This window comes from Castor canadensis, chromosome 3, assembly GCF_047511655.1.
Source record: "Castor canadensis chromosome 3, mCasCan1.hap1v2, whole genome shotgun sequence".
In the NCBI taxonomy this organism is placed as follows: domain Eukaryota; kingdom Metazoa; phylum Chordata; class Mammalia; order Rodentia; family Castoridae; genus Castor; species Castor canadensis.
The window spans coordinates 194,487,593-194,513,293 of NC_133388.1; the positions used below are offsets into that span (position 1 = coordinate 194,487,593).

General features: G+C 43.4%; 1 protein-coding gene across 2 annotated transcripts in view; it reads right to left on the minus strand.

The window, feature by feature from the left end:
* Positions 1-25,701, minus strand: part of Fam135b (family with sequence similarity 135 member B) — a 313,120-nt gene that overhangs the window by 34,101 nt on the left and 253,318 nt on the right. For both annotated transcript variants that reach the window (XR_012446457.1, XM_020188245.2), the window contains exons 8-11: positions 21,079-21,232; positions 18,354-18,403; positions 6,056-6,211; positions 5,215-5,288 (exon numbers count right to left, since the gene is read on the minus strand). Coding sequence is in view for 1 of the 2 variants with exons in the window: in XM_020188245.2 (XP_020043834.2) it covers positions 5,215-5,288; positions 6,056-6,211; positions 18,354-18,403; positions 21,079-21,232 (434 nt within the window). In the remaining variant the exon portion in view is untranslated. The remainder of the gene's footprint in view (positions 1-5,214; positions 5,289-6,055; positions 6,212-18,353; positions 18,404-21,078; positions 21,233-25,701) is intronic.

The window sequence follows — 25,701 nt, forward strand, 5'->3', positions numbered from 1 at the left end:
ACTACTTACCATCTGGATTAAGGAAAGTACACAGAGAACATGGAGTAAGAGTTGGTGTCAAGTTCATTATTAGCAAAATTGGGAGTAAATGTTGATTTCTAGACTGACACTCCATGGACCTCAATGATCTCTCATCCTGGTCATCACCCAACTTAACTCCCTACCTTCCTCCTTGCACACTAACCCCCAACCAACAGTATTTTCCCTTAATCTTTAAGACAACATGTTGACTCTGTCTGACTTCAGAGCCTTTGCACTGCTGTTCCTCCACCTGACCTGTAGTTCATTCTCCTCCATAACTTCTTCCTAGCCTCCAGACCTGACAACCTCACTTTCTCAGAAGTGCCCTGCATCAACACCCAACCTTACACAGCTACTGGTCCTACTCACTTGAGCCAGGTACTTTCTTTCACCAGCTTTTAGGTTTTAAGCTATCTGAAATTTTCTTGTGTGTTTGCAAAATATTGTTATTTTCTGTCCAATGAGAGCAGAGTCCTGGTCAACCTTTTATTTTTTAAATTATTGTATCTAATGTCCCCAGGTCAATGCCTGGAATCTAATGAGTGACCAATAATCATACAGAGGAAGGAAACAATGGAAGAAGAAGGGAGAGAGGAAGGGGGTTAAGTAGACAAATATGTTAGCACTTAAGCATATCATTCAATAAATGTGAGGTATCCCCATACCTTATCATCAAAAGGATCCAAACAGTAACATGAACCCTGATTTTCTCTTTTTAAACTATTGTCTCTTACTCTCCTCCCTCAACCTCCACACTCCCCAATCTACAGCAGGAACCTCCTAGATGAGAAGAAAGAATTTAGAATGGAGCTCATTTGTGTTGACCTTACCCACCTGGGTGTGAGTGTGCACCTCCACGCACGGCTGGTGATTAGTACCTGTTCACTTCCTCATTCATCTAAATAGCACTTTGGGAAGCTGGCTTGCATGCATCCCAGCTTGTCTTCATAGTGGGCAGAGGGGCTTGGGCTTACACTTGCCCATTTGTCCTGATCTCTTTGGGTTTCAGTTGGGCCATTCTGCACAGCAACCAGGCCATGTAGGGCCTGGTTTATCACCTAGCCATGTCAGTCAGGTTTACCCTGACTGCAGGAGGACAGCCCAGCAGCACAAAATACTTCTAATTTAGAGGTAGAAAAACCCACATTTGACTTTCTTTCTTTTGGATAGTGGCTCAGTATCATAGAGCCATAGTAAGGAAGCTAGGAGTGTGGCCCAAACTCCAGCAGATTCATGTTTCTGTCACTTGCTGTGTCATCTAAGACAAGTTGCCGAGCCTCTCTGAGCACAGGTTTCTCCAGATTCTTCTTTAAGACAGGGAGAATAGCAGCACCTACCTCATAAGGCAAACGCGAACATTAAATGAGCCAGTGCTTGTGAAGCACCTAAGTTTCTTTCCAGAATAATATCAACAGGCAGTGAGCACCAAAAGTCAGCTAAGTGTCTACTGTGTTAAACTCTATGTACATAGCATCTTATAGAATGAATCAATTGTAAAATGTTAGCTAGTGTTACAATATCAGCACAAAAATCATAAAAGCCAAAGTGATATCTCAGTTACCATGTAACAGAAATTAACACATCAATAATGGTCTCCATCCCCTTCACCATTTCCATATCCACTCTTCAACAAGCATTCATTTGTCCTCTTTACTGTGTGAGGAGCCCTCATCAGACATAGGTAAAACAGAGGAGACACAACTAAGGACAGCCTGGCCACTAGTCCATTTTTAGTAACTGACTAACACTTCCAAAAATTACAAAACATGGCAAGAAATCGTCTGCATTTTCATGGCAACCCTGTACAATCTCACACTCCTAGACATACGCACACTGAAGGAAGAGCTTTAGCAAATACTTCTCAGTCCTGTTACCTATTCAGTGCCCTATGCTGTCCTAGCTGAGGTGATTTCACTTTAAAACTACTGAGCCAAATCTACTGAGTAATTTCACAGCTCCCTAAACGGTGGTGAACTGTTGTTTGAGAAACACAATCTAGCATAAGCTTGAACAAGATGGGTCCTGACAGGTGAGGCTCACTTATGCCACCTTGCATTTCCACTTGTCTATCCTGATTTGGAAGCACAGTTCTGCCTCATGTGTGAACAGGATGGCTTCCCAAAACAGCTGTTCTTTCTCTGCCTGTCTCTGATTTCCGAGTGAGCACACTGCATCTCTGCACAGTTGCTAGGTTTGCATATCCCACATTCACCATCTCAATCTCAGTCTCACTTCTGTTTCTGGCACATTGCACCTTTTCTCTGGTAATTTGCTCAGTCTGAAATGAAATCCCTGACATTCTAGACATCTTATTCTTGATGACCTGGCTAAAAGTTTACTTCCTCCAGAATAGAATCCTTCTACCCTAGGGGAGAGGCATCTGTTTGATACCATATATTAATAGTTCTGTCAACTGAATACTTAAAATATTCTCCAGTTTCAGAATCATGAGGTCAAGGCCAGCCTGGGCAAAGTTAGCATGACCCTATGTCTAAATAAAAATGAAAAGGCTGGGGTAATGGTCCAAGAGGTAGAATGAGGCCCTGGACTTGATGCCCAGTACTGTAAAAAAATTCTCCAATCTCTAAAGTTACTCAATAGGACAAATACAATCTCCCAGAGATCTGCAGGATCCATTTTGCACCTGACTCACATCTCTACTCAAATGTCACCTCCTAGTGAGACTTTGTCTGACAACTCAATGAAATAGCACTATCTATTCCTTTGACACTGATATATGTTTCTCCATAGCACCTACCATCACTTGGATTATCATATCTAGTTATTTGTACACCTTCCACTATTAATATATATGTTCCATGAGAAACAGAATTTGGCTATTTGGTTCACTGCTGAATAGCCCACACTAAGAAAGGCTCTGGCATATAGTCAACACTAAATAGCTATTAACTGAAGGGAGAACTCTCCATTTTACATCTAAGAAACCAGCTAACAGGGCTTCAGCACTTGTCTGATGTCACAAGTATTACAAATTATAAAGTCAAGATTTTAAACCCTGCATATGAGATGTGAAGTGCTCAGGTCCAAATTCATTTAAAGTTTAAAAAAATTAATTGAATTCATCTTAAAGTCCAAATTATTTCTCTGGTCTTTAAGATCCCACATGGGCTGTGCCCTCCCTATCTCTTCCCTCCACCCCGCTCTGTTCTACCTAACTTGCCTTTCTGTGGCTCCTCAGTTTCTATTTCTACTTGCGAACTTTATCACAGTTATTCTGCCTGCCTGAGCGACCTTCTTTCACGTCCTGGTGGGACTTTCTATAATCCCAGACTATGGTCAGATGTCACAGCCTCAGAAAGACTTTTTCTTATCACTTTGACTAAATCAGTCCTTGTCCCACACCTAGTGTTTCCTTGGATCCATTTCATTCTTACTTACAAGAGCTTCTTGTGCCAGTCTTTTCCCAACTCCATATTTGGTGATAACCCACAAGTAACCTGAAATAGACCTTTGTAGGGGGATTCACTCAACAGAAATCAGCAAACATTATCAAGCATTTTGTTGTTTTTGCTCTTCTGAGAGCTGGTTGTTAAACATTTATATGGACACTATCCATGCCCCTTTCTCATGATTGTCTATGGCTTTATCTTGTTTTATTTTTCTTCACTTGTCACTACCTGAAATGACATATGTCTTGCCTGTTTGTCCGGTAGAATGAATGACACATGAGGATAGCATTCCCTACTATATTCCTGCTGCCTACATGGACACATTTATCAGTCATCATCTAACATTTATCAGTCATCATCCAACACTTCTTGAGCAGAGTCTGGGGCTTACAGTGTTCTATGAGCATGGATGTTCCCACTTTACACGCTCAGCTTTTACCTTTATCTATATTATGGATAAGGAAAATAGGACTAGATGAGGTTGAGATAAAAATTACAACAGAAAAGTAACTTTCAAGGAAGGACCCAATGCACCTCACTGAAGGAGTGGCATCTTGAACTCACGTCAACTGTATGCTGTGTCATTTGTATCTTGCCAAGGTGATTGACAGGCTAGCATTTTGACTCTGCAAGCAGAGTGGTGTGCTCTGTGCCCGTCACCTCCATCTGTGCTCATGGTCCCTGAGAACACAGCAATGGCCCCAACACAACAAAAACTCAAAGGCTTCTCTACAATTATGTGACTCTAAAAAGCTGATTTCTAATAATAGTCCTAATTTTCAGACTCTTAAAGTTATATTTGTCAGTTTAGCTCCTTTGATGTTAGTTATACAAAGTGTGTTCAGCCAGTTCTAGCTGGAGGCTGGGATGAGTGAATGAATAAATGACATAGTGAAAGACACTAGCCATCTCTAGATGAGATATTTTAACAAGCAGATGCATTTTCCTTGATGGCCTGATCACTTTCAGAACCCATAAGGCAAACTGTATACGTCACTGTACTTTCCAAACAGAAGACAACATGGAGAGGAAACAAGGTCAAACAGATGAGGGGAAAGACCTCTGGTCCATCTTGCGTAATGTGGGGTCCCGCATGTTTTTCCTGCTAGATGTCCTGTGGCATAGCAAACATTCTTCCACCCACCTTTGTTTTTTAAGGTGAACATATTGTGTAGAAACAAAACAAAATCCTTAGTCTTGTGTAGTGAAAGCCAAAAGATCTTGCAAGGGTCTCTGCCTCTCTTCGCCAGGGAACCTAGGAAAGAGGATGACCTCATCTCCTATTAACCCTCTGACTTTCTTCAGTACTTTTTCCATCTTTTCTGGAGGAAAGAAAACTTAGACAGTCATCAGTCCTCCTCCTAATTAGGGAGCCTAGGCTTTATTATTATGTTAAACACATATTTTAGTTACTGCAGTAAGGGGCATATCTGACATGACTTGTGACCATACCACCTGCTTCTAATTCATTTTTTAGAGGACTCAGCACAGATGTCTGTAGGGACCTAGGAAATCTTGATTCTGTCTATAGAACCATAATGACACTCAACAAAAGAAACCTTTGGCTGTGAACCTTCTCTGCCACCTGCAGCTCCCACTTCTGCCATGTGTCTGCCTCCTTTTCCTGAGCAGGAGTTGCAGATTGAATAAGCAGAGGGGAGCAGGCCTGTTGGCCTCACAGCCAAGGATGAACTGAAAGTGGGGGGTTGGACCACAGAAAGTAAGCAATGTGTCTCAAGTGGCCACTCTACAGAGGGAAGTAGGCATGCAATTTATCACTTACAGATTTTCCTGAAAGGTCAAGACTGCCAGTTTTTGGTGCTCCATATAAAAGAAGGCCTCAGAAAACCTTCGGACCTGAGGAATAAAACAATACAAAGTGGTTAATTCTTGTGAATATTGAAGGTTGAGGAGATAGGCATTTTGTACTGATAGAAGGAAAGCTCTGCCCATACCTGGAGATCTGAAACAACAGGCTTTGTATGGTCAACAGTTGCCCTCACTCTTTCATAGTTCTTAGCCCAACCCTGGTTCATGGGTACAATTTAGTGCATGCTTATGAATCTGTTCTTGCACTGCTTTCTATCATTCTTTATATTTAGGTTTTATTCCTTCTACTTCAATATAAGATCTTTGCAGACAGTCCTCATAAATAAATACAGAATAAACAGAATTTCCAAAGCCATCTCTGCAAGTATTTTTGCTAAGCACTTCGTGGACTCTGAGCCTCAGATACTTGTTTCTCTTGCTCTAAATGAAAGAACCAGCCACTGTTTGTTAGGACCTACCTATCTGTACCCACCTTCGTGGTAAAAAAATACACTAAAAGCAAAGCCTTACATTTGTAACTACTTTTCCCAAATACTTTTTAAAGACCTTGTACTTGAAATACCTTCTATGATAAGCTCTGCTATCATTAGACATAGACAAGGCAGGGGTTTTATGAAGGACAGAGTAGAGGTCTGAGTGGCTAAGTGAGGTAAGAATGTTCCTGGTGGAGCCAGGAAGAATGCTCAGCTCTATGGATTGGGTCAATCCCAAATCTGATTGTGCTCAATGAACTAACTCCTATAAAATTTCCTCATAGATTTAATACATGTAATTTACACCACTTGATAATTTACCCTCAAGGCGTGATGCTCCTGGGTGAGGTAAGTGGTCACTTGTGAGTGCAGCGTCACTGTGTCCAGGAATTGAGTCCACAGAGCCATCAGGTGGGAAGCGAGCCAAGCAAGATCCTTGCTGATCTGCTCAGCTATCTTCTCTGGATTGTTCAGCAACTGCAAAGAAAAGAACAAAAACTGGCGGTCAAGGGCCCCCCTCTGCTAGCTGTTGCAGTCTTCTTCCTGAGATCCTACTGAGTTCTCCACTTTTAATGAATCTTTCTCCTTTCTCTGTGCAGTGGTGGCATTACATGACAAGTCTCAGTCCTAGAGGATACCATTATCATATCCCTTTGGATGTTGGAATTAAAATAACAATGGCAACCCTAATATATTTGGTAGTTCCTGTCTACAGAATAGCATCCAGTGAGATCACTCAATACCTAGGACCCATCCATTTCTTCATGTTATTTTATCTTCATATATGTCTCAAAAATAGCTTATTTTGAATTATCAAAAGTGTCAGCATTTTTGATGATTTTTCTCCCCCTTTGTATTCAATGGCTACCCCTTTTTAACTTCTCAAACCAAAATTTTTAATTCATTACCACAAAACCCAATTTATCCTACTGTCGGTGCCCAGATCCAGGGATGACTACTGCCTGGACTTTTCACCATTGCCTCCTGGTTGAAAACAGCCATAGCATCTTAACCCCAATCCCCCCAGCACCACAGATCCTTACACTAGACTCTAAGTTATACCCATTAAGTTCTGAACTCAGTACTTTTCAATCATTGCAGCTTCCACTTACTAACATCTATTATTTGTCCATTAAAACATCAAGCATTTTATATCTGCTTCTTATTTAACTCATACAACCACCCTTTGGTAGAGGTATTGTTACCATAATTTTAGAGTAAATTTAAATAAAAGTGAGTAAACAGAATGCCCAAGTTCACACCAAGGTGGAATTCAGTCGAAGGACTGTCTGATCACAGTCATAAAGAGCACCACAGTGGTTGTTTAAAAACGTACCCTGCAAGAAGGCAGTCTGACCACAAAGCATTTAACTAGCTAGGTAATTTGTACATGAAAGTTCTGCAATAACTTTGGCCCACCACCATCTTCCTGCCATCACTCTACATTTCTTAAGAAGGATTCCAGGTTGCCTGAATTATAATTTGAAGGAATCAGCCTAGAATGTCTTGGATCCCTTAGGGAAGACCCTTTAGACAGAACCACTCATTCTAAGTGGATTTAGAATGGGGAGAACCATCTTTTTGAGAAGTAACTTGAATATCTAGAGGTGAGAAGAGAGATCACACCTCTGAGGAGTGGTTGGGAGCCAGCTGCCAAATCCTGATACGGAGCTCATTTTGCATAAGTATTTAATGAGCATCTTCTATGTCTTGGGAACATGTTTAGTATAAATAAGGACACAAATATGAAAAGAGGGGGTCTTTGTCTTCAGGGAGCCTCATTCAGTAGGGAGCTAAGAATGTGGGCTAATAAGTAAGAGTGATATCTGTGACATTCGTGATGGACCAGGGGCATAGAACCATACCCATTTCAAACCTCATCTCTCTCCTTTCTCTGTTCTGTGCCTCAGTTTTATTTTTGGATAAAATGACATATAGGGAAATCTAAGTCCAATGCTTGATACACTAAAATTTTCTTTTGCTATTCTTGGGCTGAGGGCTGGTGCTGAAAGGCAGATCAGGTAAAGTAAGGCATCTAAGAGTATGAAAAAGAGAGAAAGAGAAGTTTAGTGCAGAGTAAGGCTCTCTAAATTGTGGGGGGAGTGGTTCTTGCTTTGTCATTAATGACTTGCTTCCAGACATTAGGCTTCATTCAAGTATAACATCTCTGAGCTGATTCTTCTATTATATAAGTCAGTCTTTGATGCCCACTCTTCACTTAGTCCCAAACACCATGGTCAGGAGTGTTGAAAGGCAGTAAGTAAGGGTTTCCTGGGAAAACAGGGTCAAGTCACTGGAAAACCTCCAGTTTGGATAGTGAGGTTTTTCAATAAACTATAGTAGCTCATATTTGGATCTTCCCACCAGAACCCCTCACTAATGAGAGGCAAACTACTTTATTAACACCCAGCAATATTTACCCTGGACTACCTCCCCTTCTGGCCAGATGCACAGTTGTGGCCAGTCACACTGACCTGCTATGATGGCTTGCACAGACCTGGCTATTTGCAAACATCAGTCCTTGGTCAGGCTGTACCCCCTCCCCAAATGCCTTCCCCCATCACCATCCAGTTTCTTTTCTTCTTCTCTTCATCATTTTGACTTTGTCTGCCTTCCAGCGGGGAACCAGTAAGAACTCAATTCTGATGACTTGTTTCTAATGACTTTAGAAACTCTGTATGCTCTGAGTGCAAGACTGACCCTCCAACCTCCATCTCTCTTTAAAAGACAGGTGTCCTTTTCTTTCACAGACCTCTCTAATGGTGCCTCTAACCAAGTGTGGTTTGTCTTACCATCAATGTCCCTCCTTATCTGCCTTTTGAGCTTTAGTATTCCTAGTTCTTGTGGCTGATATGGCTAATAGTGTAAACTCAGCAACCCTTTATTGAATCAATAGGTGACTTGGCCTCAGGAGGAGGTGGCCTATTTCTCCACCACACAGCCTTTCCTTGCTGGGATTCTGACTCTCTCCCAACCCCCACAGCACTCTCCTCCATTATGATCTTGTTGGCAGACATGGCATGAATTCTGAGCTCAGGTACTAGTACGAAAGAGGACAAAAAAGGAAGCTATTCATTAAATGTGTCTTTAGGAGAGTTATTCCCCTCCCCCAGTTGATTATAGAAATGACTTCAGATAAGGTTAAAGAAGCTTCTAATTAAGCCACAGGAGGACTTTCGATGCTCGCTGATGCCTGGGCCTATCCAATTACAAATGATGGGCTCAGAGAGCTTTCTGCAGCAGACCAGGGAGGGGCCCTTCTCGCTAACAAGCAAGCAACACTAGCCCAATTCTGTCACTGGCGAGACTCCTGAAGATAGGCTCTACCACCCTCCTAGGCCACTTCCTCTGCCTTGCCAGTGTGGGCTCTAACCACACACTTCACTTGCTTGTTCACAGGCTCTGTTTATTGAGTGCCTGACTTGTGCGACAGGGTGTGCTGAGTCTGGGGAGCCAAATATAAATACACACACTCCTGGAAGAGGCATTTGATTCCATTATGGCTGTGTACTTTAGATAGTACTGTGAAAGAGGTATATACTGAGCTTTGAGGGAGGGCTAGGGAAGGCTGTCTGGAGATGGTAATGCCTGAATTGCATCTTCAAGGTGAGCAGGCATTACAAGCAGCCTCCCCCATGTTCCCTCCTCAAGCTCTTACAGTGCTCCTCAGTCTGGCACACTAGAGTCCCTGGGACACTGCACAGCTACCTAAGTCTGCGCCTAATTGCAGTATCTCTGAGTTGTAGCCCAAGATCCAGGATTTTTAAATGCTTCCCAATTGATAATAATGTGTACCCAGGACTGTAGATGCCTGCTTCACTGACATCCCTCCTTTGTGCATACCTTCATCATTGACAAAATTCCTCCATGCTACACCCACCCACCCATCCACATGCACACACACACACCCTACAATTCACTCCTATTTCAGATTTTGGTTCAATGCCACTCATCCAAGTAGTATTTCCTAAATGTACAAGAAGGTGTCTAGGAAAAACAATAACAACTGAGAGCTACAAGAGACTGCACAGAAATCAAATACTTAATCCTTATAACCTAGCTAAGAGTCAGTACTGTTATTATCAGCCCTAGTTTACAGATGGGGTAACAAAGCACAGGAGGTTGAGTAATAGGCCCAAGATTGCATAGTTAGCAAGTGCTGGAGCTTGCCAGGCGGTCCAGCTCCCTGTTCAGCTGCCCTGTGTGACCTGCACGTTGCTCCATCCTCCTGGCTGCTCACATCACATGCTCTCGTGTCTGGTCAGTCCACCCCCAGCTGCAGCACTTTGCTGGAGTCTGGGGATTGCCAGCCACTTTGCATTTGCCGAGCTCAACCCCCCTAAACTCATGGATAGAGCTACAGGTTTCTGCCTGGAAACTCACTGAGGACCCCCTTCTCTAAACGCCCCACTCCCTTCAATGCTTGCAGGCACTATAATACAAAGCAACAGAATTACAAGCCTTTCTACCACATGACTTGGGCCCAAGTAGGGCATGGATCAGAGAAAGTTCAAGTCTCTCAGAGAGACTTTTATCTAATCAGTGCAATCCAAAGTCTTATTTGAGTTCAGTTTGGTAATTTCTTTGGGGGAATAATTTTTCCTACTGCTACTTGGAGACTCATTTGGCATATTTACTTCAGCAAATAGTTGTCAAGCCCAAAGTATGTTTTGGTAATAAGCTACCATATAAATAAGACTCAGTCCCTTTATAGTTTCATAGAGAGGAGAAAAGTGACACCACTCATGATTCTTGACTGACCAGTGGCTGGAGTAGAGTGGCACACCATGAGGTAGGGGAGGCCAAGGGAAACTCTCAGACCCTGGGATCTTTGATGGTTGTCTGCAGAGTAAATATTTGGCTCAGGTCTTGCAGGGTGATGGGGATCGTGTCAGGAATAAAACAAGATGTAAAGTAGAAGGAAGAGCACACAGAAGGGCACTGGGTTAAGGAGCCAGTTCTGTCCCCTGAACAGCTGAAACACAGGGTGTGAGGGAGGAAGGGGGAATCTCAGAGACAGGTGAGAGTACACCACGTGTCTGTGGCTTTGACTTCCATACTAAGCCATCAGACCCCCGTCATCTGGATGACAAGCACCACTAGGAGGTTTGAACCAGGATAACGAGAGCTGGGGCGTGTGCTGTCACATGCTTCCTACAGCATACTTAGTGTGGGATGCTCTGTGAAGTAAAAGACAGGGCCCACAGAGCTCTGCCACACAGGGGTATGCAGGTACCCAAAAAGCCCCTGGAATCTGAGCGAGGTAATAGTGTGATGAGGTCTGTTAGACTCTGTGTTCTAGGGAAAGACCACAGGGAGGCCAGCTGGGCATTGCTGCCAAGTCTCTTGGATCCTCAGGAGAGGATCCTCAGGAGAGGGGTTCCAATGCCTCACAAACACCACACTGCAGCCGAGGAGTTCAAACCAGAGAGAGTCAGATCCTGTGCTCAGCCTCACGGAGTGGCAGAGAGAGACAAGGGTGCAGCTAAAGTCTGCTGGACATCTTTATAAAGGGTGTCCCCTCATGGGGGTTTTAGAGTTGAGACAGGTATCTCTTGGGAATTTATTAAAGAATGCCCTGCTCTACCCCAGAACAAATTAATAGAATCTACATTTTCCTAGATCCCCAGGTCATTCCCATAAACACTGAAGTTTGAGAAATTCTGGAATTGGAGGGGGAAAGAGGTGTTATTCAAACCAATTGCCTCTGGCTGAGCTCTGTGCCCCCAATCTCCCCACGTGGCTCTAAGTAATCCAAGCTCTGATTTGCCTTCCAGAGTTAGTCCAGCAGTAACTAGCACCACACCAGGGACCAGCTGGATAGTGGAGAAAGAGGTGAAAACAGCAGACAGCGACTCTCTACAGCATTAGTATCCCCCACTCAAAGGCAGGTCAGCACAACTTGCATTATACTATTCAAAGGAGGATTGGGGCAGAATGGACATATCATACTTGTAAGGGACCAGCACATAGCTGGTGCTCATCGCACATGGATTGATTTCTTCAGCTCATTGTTCAAAAGCAGGTGGAAGTTAGTGGATTACACAAGCCTGTAATCCCAGCACAATGAGGAGGCAGAGGCAGGAGGATCTCAATTTTGAGGCCATCCTTGGTGAGACCCTAGATCAAAAAAAAAAAGATAGAAAGAAAGAAAAGAAGACAATAGATGGAATTAGGAGTTTGGGGGCCCTCTTGTTCTTTGCATCCTTAAATTAAAGGCCAGGTGCTCCATAGTGTCCTCCATATGGCCATAGGTGCCATAGCTCAGCCTCCTTAGACCTGGGTGTCCTGTTGGACCACCAGCTTCTTGAGGGACATTTCCAGGCTTAAATGAAATGACTTGAGAATCCTCTAGCAAGGCAACTGACCACAACACACAAGCAAACAACAACAAAAACCCCACATAACAGGCTGCCCACAATCATAGCTGCTCATGTATGCTTGCTAAGTGTGTTTATCTTTAGTGTTTCCTGCTAGGAGGGGGAAGCCTGGGAAAGTTTATTGGACCTTTTGGCTCCCTAGGGGCAAGCAGGGAATGATCTTCTGTATTATAGAAAGTCCTATGCTGCTGTATTTTTTTTAAAGTGTGGCTTTCCAACAGCTACTCAGCAAGAGTCTGACCTGTTGGATGTCCCACAGCCATAGCTTGGTCTTGAGGACCTCTCCGTCCTCCATGGGAATATAGCTGCCCAGGAAGATTCACAGTGACTCAGACCCCACCTTCCAGCCAGGCTCCCACTCCACATCAGGGTTTCATGTTCTCAGTGTCACAGCCCCACTGGCCCATGCACCAACAGTGCTTCAGATAGGGTGAACTGGGCTTCGCACTGCTGTTCTCTCTGCCTATAATGCCTGCTGCTCCTAGCATCTTACACTCCAACCTGTCACAACAATATCACACGGACCATCCTCAAACTCCAAGACAGAACCAGGCTCACCTTTCCCCACTCACTTACTCACTCATAGCCCATCACTCACTATCCCTGGGTCTAGTGCTGGCCATACTGGCAGATTCTGCCTTCTCTATGAACAAATCTGTTTCCCACTAGGCTGCAAACCTGGATAGTCTCTTCCATGTGTGCATCCCCAACACGTATCTGACCATCTTATAGCAGATGTTTAGTATACATTTATGAATCACACCAAGTAAAGGTATGTTGGAAGCACTCCGCTGCTGGAGAGATCCAGGTTTTCACATTGTCTTAATCACCTGAACCTGTCCAGCCCTCCACCTATCAGAGGCAAGTACTTGAGATGGGTACATTTGCTAGTTTGTCACTGACCACAAGGTGGCAATGTTCTGCCTCTAAACAACTGCTGCTCTGAGCTTGATTTGGGGGCAAATTAGCAATGGAGCATTGTTTCTTCCATTTAATCCAGCTAGGCCAGCCCTTTAGCAAATCAAGGAGTAGACCATGCCCACCCATGCTTTTCATGTTTGTCACCCAACCATATCCCTGCAGTAGCTACAAAATAACCTTTTGCAACAAAATGTAGTTACAGAATAAAGCCTGTAGCAGCAACAGTCACTCAAACCTGAGAGACAGCATTCCTGTAGTCTGAGCACTGACTGAAAACAGGAAGGAGACCAGTGGCCTCTTCTCACACATACTTGATAAATGTTTTGGAAGTTGCATCCTGACCTCCAAGTTTTTACCTGAACTTCTGCAGCAACCACAGGCAACAAGGTTGTACTAGATACTGTTGGCCCAAGCTTCACCCCACTCCCCCAGTCCCTGGGGCTCACCACTTAGTGACTCACTGACTTTAAGGAAACCACACTCCTCTGTGTCCACTTATCATAAAATAAATGGGGATACAGAAGCACCTCCCTCCCACACTTCCAGGGAGTCATGGACACGCAGCAAGAATTCCTCCACACAGGAATGCTGCTAGTATTTAACTATCGTAACTGTGATTTACCCCAGCCACCACTTTCTGCCCCAAGACTCACTCCCTCTGTGATTCTGGCCAGAACGTCTAAAGACCTTGGACTTTCCAGAGCACTAGAGTGTCTTTCTACTCATAAGGCCCTTTCAAACATATTGAGTTTATGCTAACAAAGTGGCCCTTGACAAATTCCTATACAGCTCTAGGGTAGAGACTGGTTGTCAGAAAGACCAATCCATGAACATTGGAACTTTCCTTCCTCTGGGGAAGGAGAGGTGGCTGGAGTTAGGGATTGAGTGGATCATCCAAGGCCAGTTTAGTCCATAATGTCCATGTGTTGGAGCTTCCATGAAAAGTGTAAATGACAGGGCTTAGAGAACCTCCAGGTTGGTGAATGTCCCCACCTACCCAGAGGGTGATATAACCCTACTCCAAGGGGACAGAAGCTCTACCCTTCAGGCTCCTTTCAGACCTTGCCCTATGCACCCCTTCATCTGGCTATTCATCTATATAGTTTTTATAATTTTCTTTTTTATTGTTGTTTTAGTTGGTACTGGGTGTTTTGAATTCAGGGCCTTATACTTGCTGGGCAGATACTCTTGTCACTTGAATCATGCTACCAATGCTTTCAGCTTTTCTTTATTCTTTTTTCTTTTTTTTTTTTGAAATAAGGTCTTCTGATTTTGCTGGGCCAGCCTGGAGCTGGCAGGTGCATATCACCACTCCCAGTTTTTGTTGTTGTTGTTGTTGTTGTTGTTGTTGAGATGGGTTCTTGTTTACTTTTTGCCTGGGCTGACCTTGAAACATGATTCTCCAGATCTTTGCCTCCTGTGTAGCTGAGATTACAGGTGTGAGTCATTGCATCCAACTTCCTTTGTAATACCAAATCAGTAATATCAGAAAAGTGCTTCCTGGGTTCTGTGAGCCACTGGATCAAACAATCAAATTAGAGGAGGGGGCGTGGTAATCTCTAGTTTATAAATGATTGGGTAGAAGTAGGAGAGGACCAGAACTTGCATCTGGCATCTGAAGAAGGGCAGTCTTGTGGGATCAGATGCCAAGCCCAGGTAGACGGTGTCAGAATTGAATTGAATTAGACAGTGGGGTCTCTCCAGCTTGCGTCAGGGAATAGATTGTTGATGTGTGGGAAATCCTCCACATTTGATAAGTGCTCTGTGGTAGAAACCAATCTTAGTAGTTTCTTTTTCCATTTAGTTCCCAAAAGGAATGTCATCCTCCTTCTTCATGGCTCCCTATGACCTGGGGGATTCATTTCAGTACTGTGATGCATGGGACACACAGGCCTCTCCTTCATTAGCTTGGGCTCCTTCACCTGCATCTCAGTCCTCTCAGGCTTTCCCTTCTTGGAGTCCTGCCTACTATTTCACAATCATAGCCTCCTACCTCCAGACTCCACTGCTGCCCTTATACAAAACTGCAAAATTCTGTTACTCCTTCAAGGCTGGTCTCCAAAGTAGCTGCCTCTATAGGGACCACTAGGGTCTGCTTCCTCCTGGGTGAAATTAGTAACAAGTGACCTGAGTTCCCACACGATGTTCTCATGTGCCACCCTGACCAGGTCCATGGAATAGGATGAACAATGGCAGAGACAGCAGCACCTACAGAGTGGTACTGTGTGCCTGCTGCATCCTGAGCACATGCTTATTTGACCTCTCTTGATAGATAACAGTTAGACATAAACGGTGGCCAAAAGAAGAAGACAGAAAGAAACCACTGTAATTCAACTTCCAAACTCCACTAATTTCTATTTAAAATCAGGTAGCCAGAGCCCAGAGGCTAGCACAGGATGCTTAAAAATTACCCACTACCTTAAAGATAATTCACGCTTTACCCAAGAGTAATCCACATTCTAAATATCAACTATGTCTGGCATGTAGAGAGGTTTTCACCAGTGAATTTAACAAAATAAAGACCCAGACCTAAGAGCTACATAGAGCAAAGGTTAGGAATTTCGAACAGAAATTCTCTATCAATTAGAGCAGGAACTAGTAGATTACTCAACGTCTCTCTTAACAAGACAATAACCCAAATTTCTGAATTTGGGTCACCCCAGGGCCCAAAAGGACCCAAGCTAAAAGTTTTTCAAATATTCCAACCTTAAAACACGACCCTGTTATTCTCACTCTAGAGACAACCCATTTTCAGACTGTTGAAAGCGTATTCTTTTCCTAATAAACTCTAATATTACTTTTACTGAATCTTTGCGTCTTGCCTAAATTTTTCTCCTATAATTATCAAGGCCATTTTTTTTCAATAACAATCTCAGCCCTATAACAGTTTCTTTCATACCCAGGGAAACAGCCACCTGGAGGGAAAAAGACCTGTCTGAAGCTGATAGCCAGTCCAGCAGATTTGGGACTGTGTCCTGTGAGGCAGGATAGATAGATGAGGAGACAGGAAAATTCTATTATTTTAATAAATATTTAAAGGGACAGACCAGACACTGGAATGAGGAAGTAAAAACTGAAAAGCCAGAGCAACTAGCTCCTCCCATCTCCTTTTAGATACCAAGTTACAGGAACAGGCAGAGTAAAGAAGCTACCTGTTTTGCTTTTCTCTTTGGGATGCTAAACTCTCAGGCTCCTTGGCTGAGTGGAGAATAATCATATCTGGCAGAGAGAAGTTCTAAGGCATACCTGGTGTCTCTGTGTTTTGGGTGGGCCACGATGACCCTTCCCTACTCTAACAGCCAGCTCAGCCACCCAGATGCGTTATCTTTGACCATGTGTAATCCCCTAGTTCTCCAGTATAAGACTAAGAGATGGAGGCCATCATTTTGAGTCTTTACTCTCATTTCCTGCATGGGGGCAGGAAATGCTTCTCTCTTTGTTCCATTTCTCCCTACTTTTATCCTGTTATACTAAATTTCTTTCCTAATAAACTTAACCATTACTTTTGCTGCTTCTGCATCTTCCCTGAATTCTTTTCCTGCCAGACACAAGAACTGATAGTTAATGATATTTTTCCAGTAACATCCTGCAGTCTGGGCAGAGTGTACTCCACCCACTGCCCTGCATGTGGTACATGACACAGGACAACACATGTGAGGCTGTTGGACTGATGAATGAAGACATGGAGGTCAGGTTCACTTCACAAATGAGCCCATAAACCCGGGAGGGGCTATTCACTTTTCCAGTGTTACTTCCTTCCTCACCTCTGACAGCTTGGACTATTTTTGCAATCCATTCATTCATTCCAGCATTCCTTAAGCATTTCCTAGATGTCAGGAGGAATGTTTGATGAAATTAATGAAAACTCACCTGGGCCAACAGACTACAGTCAGGAGTTGCCAAGGAAGCATTGATGATCATAGCCAAGAAAACAAAAGGAACATAACTGCTTAACCACATCAGAACCTAGTCTATGAAGAAGGGAGTGCCAAGCTGGAGGCCTGGCCTGGGATGATTGTGTCAAACACTATGGTTAGCCTTGTCTGCATACTCTGCCCTGTTCCAGGCCTCGTGAATCTTCACAGACCCTACCTCTGTTCAGTTCTGCTCCTTGGTGTGGCCTTGTGCTAAAGAGCAAGGGACTCAGTGACACAGGGACCAGGACACATAACCCTATCCAGCTAGTGCTGACCCTGGTAAAGTGGTTCACCCTTTGTGAACCAAGCCCTGACACTTCATCCACTGAACACAATACAATTATGTCATAGAATTATGTCCATGGGTTAAATGAAGAAGTAAACAAAATACACCTCAAACAGCAGCCAGAGAACCCTAGCAAGGGTGTGATATGCTTATTGGCTAAGAGAAAAAAGATGTCAACAAAAACCAAAGGATTTTTTTATCCCCACTTTACAGATTGGAAAATCAGTGTTTATAAAGATGAAGCAATTTGTCTGAAGTTGTGACAAAATAGTCTGTTTTGAGTTCTGCTTCCAGCAATGAATAGCTGCGTCATTCATCCTAATTCACCTGACATCCTTCCAGTCTTGATTTGCCTCTCTTTGTATATGAACAATGGAACTCGTCTGGACCATCTTATGCAATGGGATGTGAGGAGATCCCAGAGATGGAAAATACCAATAGCACAGAGCTGTCAGGTATGTCTTAAGCACATATTCCTAATTCACACAACTATGTTTGCTTTCCCTGTTACCAAGTTCCTATAACAAAAACAGTAAATTTTTTTCTCTTGTAACTGGCTTCAGCCATTCTCCTTCCTCAGTTAAAGTTTAAAACCAGACAGAGCACATTATTTCTTTTGAAACCCAGGGAAAACCCAAATAAACCCTCTAGCTTCCCTTGCTTATAGTTACTTCCATTCATCACTGGCTAAACAGGAAAGTAATAGACCCTGTTCACTTAATTATATATCTCACTCCTCATATATGGTCACTTTCATACTGGTTGTGTATATTGCATTTATAGGAATTTTCTGAACAAGCCTACTTTGAAGAGCTGCAAAGCTCAATCACAATGTTCAGGACCCCCATTACTTTTTCTTACCTTCCCCAAGATGGCCGCAGACCAACCTGTTTCTCTGACCCATAAATGCCCCCAAACCCTATCCTCAGGAAGGTACATTTGATGCTTGTTCCCCATATCCACACAATGACTGCCTCCTGAGTAAATGTTTCCTTTTTTTGCAAAACTCCTTGCTTCAGAGATTGGGGCTCTGAGCTGCTGGCAGAAGGAGCCTCATTCATTCAGTGACAGGACTACTTCCTTTCATTCAGACCCAAGGTCAGTGTTCTAATTACCTGTAGCTCTGAGCACAGCTGAGAGAGTGTTTCTTCAACACCAAGGGCCTCTAGGAAGGAAGAAAAAATACCACACAATTAAACAGACATGCACCAAAATGCAACAGTTGCTAATTAAAAGAAAAAGCCTAAGTTTCAAGCTGGCATCAAAGTCACAGAGACAAATACAATTGCTGACGCTGTCCTCACATCTATCCTAACCGCCTGGAGGGCGGAAGCATGAGTGTAAAGATGGTAAGCCTCACGTAGAGGCATGGGCTAAGGACTAGATGAAGGTCGAAGTTGTCTCATGAATACATTTATGAGAGGAAGTAGGTCTCCCAATTTATGTAGCACTTGCAAGTCCAAAGTGATTCAACATTTATCTGTACTGTCTCGGGTGTGCACACACAAGCAAACACACACACATGTACACACACACACACACACACACTCACAGAGATTTTGTACCAGTTATGGGGCATGGATTTGCATCTCCACCTTGCAGAAGAAAAATCAGCAGCTCAGAGAAGTGGGGTGGCAGACTGCAAGCTCCAGTCCAGGATACTAATCAGCACTAGAAACTTGCAAGCTGCCCATGGGGTAGCCTGGGATGTGCCATCTGACCAGCAGGGACCAGCAGCCTGTACTATTCGTGATTAAATTGTGACAGCTGCAACTCTCCTCTTGTTCCATGATGCCATGGTCCATCATTTGCATGTGGTTGTGGTATGTTTTTCTTTCTTTTCTCTTCTCTTCTTCACTTTTCTTGTCTTGTTTTGTCTTCCCTCCCTCCCTCCCCCCCTTCCTTCCTTCCTGCCTCTCCTTTCCTCCCTGCTTCTGTCTCTCCCTTTCTCTCTTACTTTCTTTTCTGCCTTCCTTGCTTCCTTCCTTTCTTTCTTTTTTTCTCTCCTTTTTCTTTTGGTTTTTAAGACAGGCTCTCCCTATGTGGCTCAAGCTGTCTTTGAACTCCAGAACCTCCAGCCTCATCTTCCTGAGTGGTGAGATTACAAGTGTGACCCACTGCACCAGGCTCTGCTGTATGGATTTTAACTGAAGCATTGCTGCCAGGTAAGTGTGAGCACCTGGACAGATAGCTGATGATAGGATTAGCAGCACACATCTTCCCGCCTTACTGCTGACCTGGGTCAGTGAACCACAAAAGACAAGAGACTTTCATCATATTCACAACAGCTGTGTCCACAATGTGTAGCACAATGCCTGGTGCTCGATAAAAATATTATTTAAAAAATGCATAAAAAAAAGAAATTTGGTTTTCTGAGGTTAAAAAAGGGTTATCCAGAAGCCGATAATACCCATTTCCAGCAACTGATATCAGGAAGCTGAACTACATCCCTTTTCCTTTGAGCTACTGAACTATGTAATTAACTCTGATTCTGTCCATGTCCTTGGTTTTGTTTAGTTTTGGTTATGGTAGGGATTGAACTCAGCGCCTAACAAGTGCTTCACCACTGAGCCATATGCCCAGACCCCATGCATGTCTGTATAGCTTTCATAAAATTTGCATTTGAAAAATATTCAAGGACTGCCTGATTCAAAGAACAGTGCCTGAGCACAGGGTTTGGTCAGGGTGTCACAGCTAATGCAGCTAGAAAGCAAAAGAGTCTGAAATTCACTCACCCACTCTAGTACTGCCCCTACTCCTTCACTCAGCAGTCAAGGAAGAACACATAAGGAATCTGAGAGGGACCCAGCTCTCATAGACCCCAGGTTTGGTGGGGAAGCAAAATTTGCGATTACATTATTGCCATGTGTTCTGTTCATTTCAATAATAGATGATGTGCCCATGGACGCCACTGAAGCCATGGCTGTCTCAGCTATTGGGCATCTAGGAGTATAAATAGGAGAGTCACAGTGCCCAGCAAGATTCTGATAATGGAAATAGGTTTTAACCCTGAATCCCAGCCTGGGAGCTCAGCTCCTGCTATAGACTTTGAGCAGAACCACAACATATCACCTGCTGTATCTGAGGGTGATGTGACACAAAGGACCCTACCCCGGGAGTCAGTGCATAATCTCTGAAGTGTTGTCATGATTCTGCTACACAGTGCTCTGTGACATTGAGCAGTTATTGTACTTCACTTCCATCATCTGTTAATCAAGAGGGACTTAGGCTCAATTATGTTTAACCTTTGAAAAGTCTATGTGCAAGAATCAATTTGCCCCAGATAGCCAAATATGGTGGACACTGTAAAGTTTCTATAACCATCCACTATATGTGTGTGTACATGTATACATGGTTATATGGATATGTGTGTACATATATGTATGTGTATATTTGTGTGTATACAGTTCTTTACTATAGATAAGTAGCTCATTATTAGGCTTGTTTTTCACTCCTGTAATTGCAATTCTGTAATTACACCCTAATTTGTTTCCATTTGCAGTACTGAGGATTGACAGCCTGATGTTCAAAGGCTATCAAGTAGCATTTTCCCCTGGAAAGCAACTTAACCTTATGTAGCAGTTGTGCCAGCTGTGTAGCAGGTGTTCAAAAAGTGCTCGGTGAATGAATGAATGAGTGAATGGATGGACCTTGAGGAATTCCTATCTTTTCTTTCCACATTTGCACTACAGATTCTCTCTTGCTAGAAGGTGGAGAAGCATAGAGAAACCTACCTGAGTGTTGCCATTGTGACATTTACAAAAGCACGTTGACTTGTCTTGGTTCCCTTTCCAAATGAAGAATATTAGCTGCTGGGATGCCCCTGCCCTTGACCCTTACCCAGCTCCATCTGTGGCAGCTCTGGGATGTCCCTCATGATGACCAGGAAATAGAGGCGAAGTCCTCTGTAGGCATGTAGGAGCAGGAGGCACAGGTCACGGTGCCACTTATGTGCATGCTGCATGCAGTTCTCTGAGGGGACATAGAAGCTTCCCTGCAGGGGTGGAACAGAAACAAAGATGGGGAATATTTACCTGGCTCAGGTAGCACAGGGCTCCCACACTCTGCCCACCTGTGTCAACAATCACAAAAGATTTGAAGGCTCAAGTTGTACATGGTAGGACACACGTATAATCCTAGCTACTTGGGAGAAGGAGATCAGGAAGATCATGGTTCAAGGCCAGCCTGAGCAAAAAGCTAGTGAGAACTCTACCTCAACAAATAAGCCAGGTGGTGTACATCTGTAGTTTCCATAGGGAGGTATAGGAGGAAGATTGTGGGTCCAGGTTAGTCCCAGGCAAAAAAAAAAAAAAAAAGCCATGTGATCCTATATGAAATATAACTAAAGCAAAATAAAGGGCTCAGGGTGCGGATTTTGTAGTAGAACACCTGCCTAGTCAGTAGGAAGTCCTGAGTTCAAATCCCAGTACCACGAAAAATATACATTAACACACATACATATGTACATGCATATTTGGAGGTTGGGAAAGCAGGCCTGGTCTATAGAAAAACTGAAATGGTTAAAGATTCCAGAGAAAGATCTGAGTTTCCCATGTGGGAAAAAGCAATGAAATCTCTGTTCATCATGTTCAAGGTAAAATAATAAAAATAATAACATTAATCACAATAACAATGAATGATGACAGTCATGGCAATGATGATGGTGGTGTCCTGATCTCGAAGGTTTGTGACAACTAATGCCCAATTACAAGTCCCTGTTCCCAAACTTTTGTAGAAGCACCATATGAAGAGATCAGAGGAAAAGGGCTCCTTTTCACAGAGAGATAAAGGATTTCAGACCAGTGGAGCAGGTAGACAGGTGAATAGTAGATAGTGCTATGAAGGAGAAAACAGTAAGAAATAGTAAAATAGTAAGAAGTTGTGAGGTTGAGTCATACATGTGGAAGCCCCTCAAGAGAACTCTGGCTGTCAGAATGTTCTACACATTATGATTTGTTTGTAGATGTGGAATGGTTTAAGCTGGTCAAATTACAAAGTGGTCTAACAAGGACAAGTGCCTAAGTCTACAATGGACTTACAGACTTAAACATGAGGAAGAAATAAGACAGTTTTGATCGTCTTGCCAACCTAAGAGAGAATTGTTCCAGGGTGAATTGTAGGAGAGATTGTGATGAGGGTAGAGGAAGGAATCTCAAGGGAGAGGGTGTGGACAGTGGAAAATGGGAGGTACTGAAGAGTATGTGGAAAATTTAGTGGAGCTGGAGTCTGTCCACATGGCCTTGATGGCAGAAAGAAATGGCTCTGTGTGTTCCTGTGCTGCCTTGCCTATCCTGCTAGAAGAAATCCCAGCTGGGAAGGTGATAGAATTCAGACCTTTGGCTTTCTTCTGTTGGTCTGCATGGTTGGTGTCTGTGGTGTCCTTCTACCCAACCTGGCCTCCTTTCTTCTTGCTGCAACCTGAGAAGGCAGAATTGGTGCAATGGAGGGAAGACAGGTCTCTCGGAGTGTGGGTGGCGGGGTCAACACCCATCCATACTTCATCTGAGCTCCCAATTGTGTCATGCAGGTAGATGACAATGGTAGGTGTAATTGTACCCATTCTAACTACCATATCTCAATGAATGGGTCATGTAGCATGTGAGACACTATACCATGAAGAGACCTGGACAGTGGGCTCGGGTATGCCATTGCCTGGCTCTGAGAGCATAAAGAAACTCTGAAATCACTGGGCTGTGCTCTCAGGTGGACTACCTGTGGAAGAAGAAGATGGGACAGGGGAAGAGTTACAGTGCATTATCTTGACAGCTTCACCAAAACTTTATCAGTACCATAAGGGGTTCTGGACCTGGCCACTGTGTAAAAGCCAGGTCTTTGTACCCATGCATGGTATACACATGTAACCTTGGGTGAGCAGCTTTCTCTAGATAAGGCACTCCCTAGTCTGGGCTGATTGCTTTTGGCCTCCAACATCCTCAGCAGTGTGAGGAAGGGGCAGCTCAGGCCTAAGGGAGAGTCTGGGCAGCATACCCCAAGTCCACTAGAGATGCTCTGCTATGACCTATCATCCCCAAGGCCTCACTTTTCCCAGCTCTGAAACCTGGCCTTGGATTATGTGATTGCCAGTTCCCTTTCAATTTGACATTCAATATGTTTGGAATCAAGAGATTTATCCATTTCATAACCAGAGACTCACCCTAGTAGAATGTCTGTCTTCACCAGCATTAAGGGTCTTCCATATATTTCTGTATCTGATCTTTCCTATTATGCTAAGATTGAGTACAAAGAAGCCAGTTGTAGAAAGACTAGGGAAGCTTGTGCACAGCAGGGAGCATGTCAGACTCCCAGGCTTAGGGACCAAGAAGCAAACCACTGCTTATGAATCATGGGGAAAGACCCATTGTACTTGCCCTAGCTTGACCTTCAACAGCCCCACAGAGGACAAATATTCTAACTTGTATTTTCAAACTAGAATATAGTTATGGGAAGAGAAAATACTCATATCAACAAATATAAAGTGTTCCATTCCCCAGAGTCCAATCACTTCTTGTAGAAACTTCTAGACTACATCCATATACATGTGCGTGTGTATATGTATGCACATTTACTATATTACATATATTCTGAAAACATGCACAGGCATACCCAAAAACTGGAGAAGGTTCTAGACATTTCTCTATATTTGCTTTAATCACTCAACATGTCTTAGAGTTCTTTCTGATCAGACAAAAGCCTAAGTAACAGGAGCCTCAATTTCTATTTCATATATCAAAAGACTATGGCTCAAAGAACTGAATGACTCATACAAGGTCACTCTGTTTGCCAGCAGCAGAAATGAGTCTCAAAACTCAGGTGCTAAAGGTGAGGGAATATGGTTGATGGAATTCATATACATATACAAAAAACAACAGTGAAGCCTCTTGCAATTGCTTTAAGTGGGGCAGGGAGAGAGTTGAGGGGAGAGAGGGTGGGGGTTATCTAACTAACATACCATGCAAGCCTATTTGGAATTGTCACACTGAATCCCCCCGAACAACAAATATATCCTGATTAAAAAAAGTCATGTGCTGAAAGAAGTCAGTCCTTCCTCAGCATGCGTCCTGAGAACCTGGGCAGAGAACAGATGCTCCACAAAGGTCTGCTTGCTTTGACAAAGGCATTAATTTAAGTCCTGCAGTGTCTCCATTAGATGTGACTAAGCAGAAATGAAAGCGGAAAGGGGATTACAAAGGCATCACACCCAGCAGTCACGAGGCCCCAGTGTGTCTGCTTTAAGCAGCCCCAAGATTCCTGTTCTCTGTCTTGCTTCCTATTCATAGCTCCATCTTATTACTATGGCCTCGTTTTGAAAGCACTTCAAGACCCAGTGAAGAGGATAAAGAATATATGAAGTTTCTTATTAAGTTTGACTTTTAAAACTAGACCCCAACATCATATTGACTTTTCAAGAGAGACATACAGAAAAATTTAGGGACTCTGCATAAGGCTGATTCAATATGATTATTGAAAAAGGTCAAATGCTAATCCAAAGAGATTTCCTGAAAATGTATAGCTGAAGATCATTATTAAAAAAAAAGCTCCATTCTCTATAAATTACTCAACAGTGTGACTTTTTGAAAGTGAGTAATATACCACAAAAAAATCCCATTAGCCGGCCCTGCAGGCCTCCAGAGCCCACATCCATGCAGAACAGCCAATCTGCTTCCATTAGCATTGCATGGAGTACATTGAAAAGCCTTGTATCATACCCTAGAATAAAGCAAGATCACTTTAGCAACCCAAGTCCCAAAATATGGAATGAAAACCTGAAACAATAAAACAGGAATCAAATAGGACAGGCACACGGTCAAGCTGTACATGAACTCACAAAGGATGGTCTCCTGCCAAGGCCCAACCCTCAGGAGGTGCACAACAAAGGACAGCTGTCTGTGTCTGTCTGTGGCTGAATTAAGTCCAGTGGAAATGGGAAAAATATTTGTACATGGGAGGGCCTAGAATACAGAGTCTAGGGCACAAGCTGTAAGGCAAACAGTCTTAGTTCCAAGGTTCAAACTCAAGTTTGAGATCTTGCTTTCCCTGAAATATCGCCTCCTCTCCCTGCACTGCAGAGGAAAAGGAGGGGTAGGAAGGATATTAGCCCCCCACGGCTGCTGTTAAAGAATAAATGAGACCCTTCTGGTAAAATGCTGACTGATGCAATGTCCCAGCAGAAAGTCAGTGCACTCTAAAAGGAACTTTTACATAGCCTAGACATCGATGGCCTCCATGAACATACCCATGGATTGTGCAGCTTAAGAATCAACCAGGAACCCCTTAAAAACCTAAAAAATGCATTTCAATGCAATGGATGGCCATTGGGAACTTGTGGAGATGTAACATGTAGCAAACTTTCTTCTGACCCCAAGAATCTGCTATAGAACAGGTCCTATCTGTGGGGTTGGTACCGGGGGAGGGAGAGGATGTGGGGGGAGGGTGTAGGCGTGTGAATATGGTGCAAATACTGTG